Genomic DNA, 10,496 nt, shown 5'->3' with positions numbered 1-10,496 from the left:
ACCTTCGGAGGCCTGGCCTTTTTTTGAGGTGTTGTTGCAGACCATTTGGTATTTGAAATAACGTTATTACTGAATAAAGCAACTCCTTTTAAAGGGAAAGAGGCAGAATTAAGGACTAACGTCCATCCCTCGCCCCCACCCCCTACCCCAACACACACACACACATAAGGTCAGGATTATACGCACCAATCTTGATTTCCTTGAACAGGTCATTTTTTTTTTTTTTTTTGAGGGCGGGGTAACTAACTTTACAAGTGTATCCAAGAAAGCGGGTTTAGGTGGCCTGGGGATGTAGCTTAGTGGTAAAGTGCTTGCCTAGTATGCATGAGGCCCTGGGTTCCATCCCTGCTACCAAAAAACAATGTAGGTTTAGGACCATCTTTTAGTGTTTTGATACATCTTGTTTGCCTGGCGTCTTAAAGGCAACTAGTCTGTCTACACCTGTGAATTGTTTTTACTTTTTTAAGCCTCTATTATGTGCTAAGCCTCTAACCTTTGCTAAGCACTGGGGTAAATGATACTGTTACTCTAAATTCCTCAATTTTTGGTGGCGACAAATATAATTAAAATATGCTGTGATGTGTATTTTATGAGGAAAGAATATTTTGTGGGAACTCAGGGATTGGAGATGGGGATAAAAGTAGCAAGAAAGATGACAGACATTATAAACCTGGATGCTTTATTTATACTGACAAAACTGCATACACTGGTGTAAATTTAGCTCTGTCCAGTTCATAATTTGTATAACTGGTAGAAGTATCATGTGAAAACGGACAGTGGCTAAAAATAGCACATAAAGTTGTTACTGATCAAAGAGTAATACAGAATCCTTGATGAAGTTTAGATCTACAAAATTTGACACAGGACAATGAGATATGATAAAATATAACAATCAAAGACAATTCTGGAAGCAGAAGTTATAATAAAATATGATATGCCAGCTAGGGGCATAGAGCATGTGGGACCCTGAGTTTGATTCCCCTACCACAAAAAAATAAATATGCATGCTTAAAACTTCTTAAATGGAATATTTTTAAATTTTAGTAACAGTGAAATGAAGAAAATCAGAGCAATCCAAATGAGTAATAAATTGATCAAGGAATAAAACTTATTTAGTAGAGTTTTTTTTTTTATTCTCTACCCCAATAATTCAATATTGGCATGTCTGGCTAAAACCTTTCATTAGAACATTTTTAGAATCAGTAATATCAAAAGACCCTAAACTGTTTTAGGACTTCACAAGGAAGAATGCTTTTGAAGCAATTTCCCAATAGACATAACCTAATGCAAGCATAGTGGAAAACTCACAGGTTTTATCTATGAAAGAAAAATAATTTTAATCAATAGCTTTTCTCTTAATAAATTTCCATAAATAAGCTGTTGACCTTTCTGATCCTAATTTACTCCTCTATAATATTAAGGAAATAATCTATCTCACAGTCATATTATCTAATTAATCCTCAAAATTTCTAGTTCAGGATCTGACAGATGTAAGAGTAAATTGTATCACTTGAATGCCAAAGCTTTTCCACTGTAACTTTTTGGTATGGGAATCTAAGATGTTATATACTTCCCTTCCTCCTTTAGATGTTCTATTTAAAAAAAAAAATGCTTTATAAAGAAAGCCCTTTCCTTCATGCTTCAGGATCATCATCATTATATTATATGTTAACAATACTGGAGACCCAAAGACTATGGGGCGGTTCCATGCTGTGGGTACACGTATTTGAAAGTAGTCAAGTCCTGTGGTCTCTTATACTGCCTTTACATTATTGGGGCCAAGAAGTCATAAAGAAGGGTATAAAAAGCATTAAAAGATGTTTTTCCCATAAGTTTTAGGATATTACTTAGTAATGTCTTTTCTTTCTACTCATTTATTTTCACTTTCATGGTATATTTGAGATTTTTTTTTTTTTTTTTTTTTTTTGCTGGTTCTGTAACATGTAAGTGTGTAAGTGAAGAATGACTTTTCCTTACAAATTCCTGTATGACATTGTTACAAAAATCATGCCATTTTTAGTTAGCTTTAAAAATAATTATTCCTAGACATTTACAGATGAAACAATATGTCTGGATTGCTTCAAAATAATCTAAGAGGCAGAAGGATTGAGGGGGCTAGTGAATAAAGTGAAGATGAAACAGGGTTTACTGTGTGTTGTGGTTTTGGGTGGTGGGCATGGGAAGGGGAGAGGGAGAGGGGTACCTAAACCATTCTTTTTGTTGTGAAAATTTCAAACACATATGAAGTTTAAAACGGGAAGAGGCATACACATTTATTAACACATACAAACACATAAAATATGTCCAAAATTAAGAGGAAATAAGTTTTGATTGGGATCTAATTTGCTATGATTCAGGGATTCACTTAAATTTCATTAAACCCTTTGTTTTCTCATTTTTCCAAAGAGAGCTTGGAGATTGTGATACTACGTTTCTAGGCAACTGACTACAATTAATATCATGTAGATATTTTTAATCACTTGCTTTTAAATAAAGATTGAATTGATGGTATTCACTTACATTTCACAATATGTTTTCCAAGATATAGTTCAGATTTAAGACAGGATAAAAGTTTTTAAGTTTCAGCCAAGTGTTCTTAAATATTTACAGATAACTATCAAACAATATTTTCTAATGGTTACTTCCAACATTTTTTCTAATACTGTCTTTTCTATTTAAAACTTTTTAAATTTGTCTCCATAATAGTAAGGAAATACATTAACATACTTAGTTACAAATTAAGGCAAAATAGACTGCTTTCTAGAAACTTTAATAATTCAAAACATAGAGTACAATATTGTATTTCATACAATATATAGCACAGTTTACCACAGATTTTATATATCTGCTATTCTATTTTTAAATGAATGAAAAGTTTTCAATAACTTGAATTTTGAGAAAACAAGTTTAATTAAGATTCTTACCAAGTTATGATTTAATATTTATCAGATGTGTAAATATACAAACCATGATAGCAATTTTTAAAACTTGTAAATAGTTGGCCTTACAAATTACAACACACTGTAAATAAATCCCTCCCACATTTTATACAAACTACATGATTTTGATATACAAAGATTCTGTTTTTACACTGACAATGTACAACCGAGACTATTTACAATGAAAAAAGTATATAAACCACAATTTAACATTCTGCTACTGGCAGCCACTATAGGAGGTAGCTTTAATTAAACGAAATGAACAGAAGCCATGTTTCCCAACTTGTGTTCTAAAAATAATTTACATAAGATAAAAATTCATTATATGCACAGTATGTACAGTTTAATTATTAAACTGCAATCTAGCTTAATTTTTTTTAGTATATCCAGGATAATAATATGGCAGTGGGTTTGCTATTTAGTACATTGTTCAAAAAACATATCGAGCAATTATAACTTTAAGACTCCACAAAAAAAACATGGCAGAAGACCCTAGATGAGAATCAGGTAAAATTTTTAATTTTCAAAGACATAGGACTAAGCCTTATCCTTTTCCCCTCCTTAATGATATGTCTGTCTAGTCTAACCAGAGCTCAGCATATGAGCTATTGAATAGGTTTTTTTGTAAGTCATGGTATGGGAAAATTTTATAGAAGCTTCCAAGTAATAACATAAGTTTAGGAGAATCCAGTTCACTAAGAAATAAATTTAAGTGCTTTGTGTCATAATTATTTTCAGCTTCCTCCAATTACAAAAAAAAAAAAAATGACCCCAGTTTACTTTCTTTATAATCCAAACTATAAATAGATGACATACCAACAAAACTGGAAAATATCAGTAGAACCAATGATATTAAGAAGCATTTATTAATGGGAACATTACATGGAGCCATCAAATCCCTTAGGTACTATTAAAATCTCATTAGTAAGTAGTGTAGCCAAATCTACTTAAACTCACACATCAATTAGCCATTTATTTTGTACTAGTAGTATAATTACAAAACAGTGAAAATCATGGTGAGCGAAACAAAGCAATGTAAAATGACCCCAAACAAATGTACTGACTTTTTTTTTATTCTAACAGCTGTTAATATGGTTTTTAAAACATCTTCAGGTTTATATAGATTTATAAAGCAATTGAATGAAATTTATGATTCTCATGTAAAAGTGGAAATAGAAAACAATGACACCTATGTGTACTCTCACAGTTCTAGTTGGGAGACAATCCCTTTTTTTGGCCCTGTAGTAAGTTGTCCTGAGATTAATGATCAAATATTAGGTAAAATTAGCAAGACTTTTTTGTCAGTTATATAAAGTCACATTTTGAACTACCTTTTTAAAAAATATTAACAGCTGTCCTTTATTTTGTGCTTAATTCAGAAATAGATATAAATTTGCTCCTTATGGATCTGAAAAATCTAAAAGTTATATTGCTATACCACACCCAAAATCCTTTTCAAGTTCTGTTTCAAATAGACCACACATTCCTTGGACATTGCATTTTTCACCAATTAATAATTTAGGCACCTGTTCTTTGAAAAATGTCAGGTTTGAGAAATAAACTGCCACCTTCCCCTTCTATGTGACACCAGGCAGTGATTACAGAAGTGCTTCCCAGATGAAAGAACAGAATAGGGTTCACTCTATAAACACTGTGAATTTGGTTGATGGGGGAAACAGTTACAAACACAGTAGTTCAGTCTTTAACTCTTGGTAGATTGTAAGCGTAGCGCACCAAAGGGAATCCCCGGCTCTGATAGAAGCAGGCTCGTCCACACGCCTGCACTTGGTCAGAACTGTCTGAGACAAAGGAGTCTTCTTCATCTGCATAGTCAGAGTGGGCTGACTGTGTGCCACAATCAGACCAATATCCCTCTGGTCTTTGGCAAGAAGCCACTGCCAATGCAGGACAGCTGTGTGATTTTATTAAGTGTTTGCATGATACTGGCTTTGTCAAAAGAAAAGATTCGCAGCAGTCACATACAGTCAGGTTACCCTGCAAGTGTGAGTACATGCCACAGTCATAGTAGAAATCCTGTTCCACACAACCACCTTGGCTACTGATGGAAACTGAAACTGATCCACTTTTCTTGGTAATGCGTCGTTTTAGTAACTTCCAGTCTTCTTTAAATTTTGGATTGAAGAAAACATACAGGACCGGATTTAGGCAAGCAGGCAATGGGAAAAATATCAGAGTAACAGACTTCATTATTTCAGGACTGATAGAGATTGCAGTGATCAATGGTGCAAATGAGAAAAATGCAACAGGGCAAAAAAAGATGCAATTGGTGAAAATTAGCCAAGCAACATGCTTAATCATGCTAGATTGTGAGTTTTCTGAGAGGTCTTCTTTTTCCAAGTTGCAGTAAAGTTTAGTGTAGACGATGGCCATTAATAAAAATGCTAGTGAGTTTAACAGCACTAAGGTCACAGTAAATCCTAATGATGGCGTCTCTCCTGTGGGAAATGGCAAGCACAAGGGTGATGCAGAATATTCCCCTCTATGGAAAAGGGGGAAACAGCCTGCTACTGCAGCACCCAGAAAAGCAAAAAGGGCCGCAATCCGGAACTGCTTGAGATGATTGCTTTTCCCATTTTTCATGATATTTTTTGCAGATAAGCTTCTTTCAACAGCTGCTAACATTAATAAAAATATGGCACTTTCTGAGGAAAAAACTGCAAGGAACCCAGCTGCTTTGCAGCCACTGCCAGTCTCCCACCAAATGCCAAATTCAGCAAATCTGCCCCAGGATACGGCATCAAGAAAAGTTAAGATGCCAGTATAGATTCCCATGAATAAGTTAGACACAGAAATCAAGCCTATGAACAACTTGGAGGAAGGCAGTGATGTACAAGATGCGAAGGTTGTTAAAATGACTAGCAGGTTGAAAAACAATGCAACCAAGAAAATGAACCACACGGTGAGACGTATCATCCAGCTTCCCAGTAAATATTCACAGGGCTTAAAAGCACCTAACATGAAAAAGAAACAGAAACATGAAAGACAATTTAGAAAATACCATATTTCATATAATATGCTTGATAGAATGACTAATGATGGTTGAATCTAGAATAAATCAGCTACCTAACTGAATTGAACCAAACTGGAAAAAAATATTGCTTTTAAGATATTTCAGTCACAGACTAGGCTATTTTAAAAATTAAGCAGCTTAATATCTGGGTGTAGCTGGCACACACCTATAATCCCAGGGACTCAAGAGGTTAAAGCAGGAGGATGGCAAGTTCAAGGCCAGCCTCATTAACTAAGCAAGATCCTGTCTCAAACTAAAAACATAAAAAGGGCTCGAGGGAGGGTACTCAGTAGTAAAGCTCCCCAGGGTTCAATCTCCAGTACTAAAACAAAACATAACCAGGAATAGTTTCTTTTATTATTTGGTAAGGTCATATAGAGATATTTCCAAGAAAATTTCTACTTTTTCTTTTTCTTTATTCTTTTTAAAATTTTTTTTTAGATGTAGATGGACACAATATCTATTTTATTTTTTATGTGGTGCTGAGGATTGAACCCAGTGCCTCACGCATGCCAGGCAAGCACTCAACCACTGAGCTACAACCCCAGCCCTCTACTTTTTCTTATACCAAATATAAAGCACAGTATCTAGCACATAAAAGGTACTTAAAATACTGAGGGTCTGGAATCAGATGGTTTATAACTTGCTACTCTTACCTTAAAAAAGCCACTTAAGCCTAATAAGTTGCATTTTCTGATATGTAGATAATAATGCCTACTTAATACAGTTGACAGCTTAAGTAAATTTGCATACATAAGTACTTAAGCAGGCTGCTGGGCACATAGTGGAACTTTAGTAAATATTAGCTTTCTTTTTTTCTTCCTTCCTTATCCCTATGTATTTTATTTTTTAAAATATTTGTATTAGTTGTTGATCAACATTTATTTGTTTGTTTGTTTGTTTATATGTGGTGCTGAGAATCGAACCCAGTGCCTCAAACGTGGCAAAAGCTTTACCATTTACCACTGAGCTATAACCCCAGCTGTCTATATATTTTATAACTGTATATGTATATATATATATACACAGATTTGTAACATTTTAAACCCAATTTCTTATGGCATTCAACAGCAACCTGCTGAAGTTGGTTATGGTAGATAATCATGTTAACTATTCAGACAAAGCTTGGCACAAAACAAAACCCCTATACAATAATAAAACCCCTATAAATATATATAGGATTGCAAGAATACACTTAGTAGCTGAATTGATAGTTCTAATAACTGACTTTGACATGCTAGTAATGTCACAAATGAAAAATATTTCATTTATAATTAAGGAGTGAAAATGTTTGACTACAAAGAATGAGAAAACTATGTATTACAATTGCCTAAAAGATATGTTTTAACTTTCTGAACTGTCATGAAATTTGACATATACAGTGAAACTCCAGTTCTGCACCATTTATCTGATTTTCAATGAACAAAAATTTTTTTAATCAAATTTCATTTCACTCCGAACCCTCAGGAAGTACTAAAATGGAAGTTCTTTCTCATATTTTATTTGTGGGGAGGGTAGTCCAGGGACTAAACACCCAGGGGTGTTCTACCACTAAAATATATACCCAGCCTTTTTCATTTTTTATTTGGAGACAGGATCTCTCTAAATTGGCGAGGGTCTCATTAAGTGTCTGACACTGGCCCTGCACTTGCAGTCCTCCTGCCTCAGCCTCCAGAATGGATCCAATTACAGGTGTGTTCAGTACTGCAAAAGAATGCTGTTTCCTGCCAGGTGACGTGGTACACACCTATAATCCCAGAGGCTCTGGAGGCTGAGGCAGGAGGATCATGGGTTTAAAGCCAGCCTCAGCAACTTAGCAAGGCCTTAAGCAACTCAGTGGTACCCTGCCTCTATAAATAATATATAAAAAAGGGTTGAGACTGTGGCTCAATGGTTAAGCACCCCTGGGTTCAATCCCCAGTACCACTGCCCCCTCCAAAAAAGAATGTTTCCTTCTCACTGGATCATCAGTTCTGTGTACAATCTCCAACACTTGAATCCTTCATGGGCAAGAGAGTGAATTGCACTCCTAACTGTCAAAAATTAATATCTGCACAATAAAATAAATTACATAAATGATTCTTGCTAGTTGCACCTACTCATCTGTTAAAATTAAGTTTGTTCTCCACACAAGGAAATGGGTTAAATATTCAAAGCATACATACATAGGCCCTTAAGAAGCTCACAATTCAGCATCAATCATTAGTGATTCACAGCACTGATGATTCTAAGTTATAAAATTAATGGCCAACCCAGGCATGGTGGCACACACCTGCAATCCCAGTGGCTCAGGAAGCTGAGACTGGAGGATCGTGAGTTCAAAGCCAGCCTCAGCAACACTGAGCTGCTAAGCAACTCAGTGAGACCCTGTCTCTAAATAAAAATATAAAATAGGGCTGGGGATGTGGCTCAGTGGCCGAGTGTCCCTGAGATGAATCCCTGGTACCCCGTCACCCTCCTGCCCCCAAAATTAATGGCCAGTTCAGCCTGTGACATCATACTAATAGGAATCTATTTGGTAGATGATTTAACAAAAAATATTTAAAACCTTGCCTTTATAGTAAAAGTATAAATCCCAAGTTCTCTGGTAGGCAAGGCAGAATATGACATTACAATCAAATAAATATTGGCATCATTTAATAACTTTCCTAAAACTACAACTTCAATGAAGTAAATCAGAAAGAGTAGACAAGATTGCATTTAAAAAAATAAATTGTAGGTGCATGCTTATAATCCCAGTGGCACAGGAGGCTAAGGCAGGAGGATCACAAGTTCAAAACTAGCTTCAGCAACTTAGTGAGGCCCAAAGCAACTTAATGAGATCCTGCCTCAAAATGAAAAAGTAAAACAGGTTGGTGATGTAGCTCAGTGGTTAAGCAACCCTGGATTCAATCCCTGGTACCAAAAAATAAAATGAAATAAAATAATAAATAATAATAATAATAATAATTAGAAGAAGAAGAAGAAGAAGAAGGTGGCTGGGGACAAACCTCAGTAATAAAGCACAAGCTTTGCATTCTGGAGGCCCTGGGTTCAATCTCTGGCACCACAATAAATAAAGAATAATATAAAAAAAAAAAAACTTTATGGACCAGTGACTTATTTCAGAACTAGTTCTAGACCTAAAGGGCCATCAAGAAATTCCTTCTCCAACTTGATGTACATGACCCTCACCTGGAAGAGCTTGTTAATATGCAGATTCTGATTCAGTGGTATGAGCCTGAGATTCTGCAAGAGATGCCTTCTGAATCAGAAGGCCTTACAAGATCATCTAGTTCCACCCTTGTAAAATAGAAATAACATCCATCGCCAGGAAGATTAGATATATTTGCCCAATGTTTACTTAAAGTAAAAAATTACAGCCAAATGGATTGAGCATTACCTGTTGAGGGTGTACAATGGATAATTATTTGACTGTGCTCTTCATTTTCAGCACTGCTGGTGACATTTGCTGCATCAGTGGTACCTGAATATACAATAAAGTATGCTGAATTAAAAATGGGAAGTTCAAAAAACAAAACAAAACAGATGTTCCCACAACGTTCTCTCCTCTGCATGATGTTAACGTTCAGTGTATACAAATGTGGCTTGATAACACATTAAATATGCCAGTAACACAGGAAAGGCTGTTTTTCTCACAGACTTCATATTGATCCTTCCCAAACTGATTACAACACATACATTTTGATTAATGCCTTAGGGAGTGTTCTGTTTCTAAAGGTTCATGTACTTGCCTTTCTCCTTTGTCACACTATGGTCTTGAAGGCTGTTATCTTCTATGTTTAAATTTGCATAAGAGTCACAGCCCCAAAATGCACAGCACTGATAAGCATATGGTACTGATAAAGACCTGGGGAAAAAAATTGTAAAATACATTCTGAGTAGTAACTTCATAGACATAATTTTGTTTTGTAAAAAGCATTTTAATCTTTGAAAATCCCAACCTTTGGGTCAGAAAAGTCTTAAGTATCTTAAGTATACTTTAGTCTTGACCATTTATCCTCTAGGAACCTTATCTATGTTAAACACTCTAGTAAAGCTCATAAAAATGATCATAAAGATACACCACAAAGTTTCTCCATTTCTATGAGGTGTCTCTTAAGAAAGGTGGATGCAAATCAAGTATATATAAAGTTTCATAATAATACTGCAATTTAAAGTAAAACCGTTGCCAGGTGCAATGGCACAGGCCTATAATCCAAACTACTCTGGAGGCTGAGGCAAGAGGATCATGAGTTCAAAGTCAGTCTCAGTCTCAGCAACTTAGCAAGATCCTGCCTCCAAAAAAAAAAAGAAAAAAACAGGCTGAGGTTATGACTCTGTGGTAAAGCGCCCCTAGGCTCAATCCCCAGTGCTATGACTTCTTTTATAGGTCATAACCAGTCAAATTTATCATAAATTTCACTATGAAACTGATAGTTTCACTTAAAATGAATACCCTAGATAATCTGTAACTTTACACCATCAAATGAATTTACCTGGTTCATATAAATGTAGTAAAAGTGTTTATTCTCTTATCTCACAAT

At 35.2% G+C, this 10,496-nt stretch overlaps 1 protein-coding gene across 1 annotated transcript in view; it reads right to left on the bottom strand.

The window, feature by feature from the left end:
* Nucleotides 1-2,342: 2,342 nt before the first annotated feature.
* Lgr4 (leucine rich repeat containing G protein-coupled receptor 4) overlaps nucleotides 2,343-10,496 on the bottom strand; it is a 93,127-nt gene continuing 84,973 nt past the window's right edge. Inside the window, exons 16-18 of the mRNA XM_026412270.2 lie at nucleotides 9,705-9,820; nucleotides 9,353-9,436; nucleotides 2,343-5,911 (exon numbers count right to left, since the gene is read on the bottom strand). Of these exons, the coding sequence (XP_026268055.2) occupies nucleotides 4,635-5,911; nucleotides 9,353-9,436; nucleotides 9,705-9,820 (1,477 nt within the window). The 3' untranslated portion in view covers nucleotides 2,343-4,634. The remainder of the gene's footprint in view (nucleotides 5,912-9,352; nucleotides 9,437-9,704; nucleotides 9,821-10,496) is intronic.

The sequence above is a fragment of the Urocitellus parryii genome, chromosome 4, assembly GCF_045843805.1.
Source record: "Urocitellus parryii isolate mUroPar1 chromosome 4, mUroPar1.hap1, whole genome shotgun sequence".
In the NCBI taxonomy this organism is placed as follows: domain Eukaryota; kingdom Metazoa; phylum Chordata; class Mammalia; order Rodentia; family Sciuridae; genus Urocitellus; species Urocitellus parryii.
This window is presented reverse-complemented; position numbering and strand designations above follow the sequence as displayed.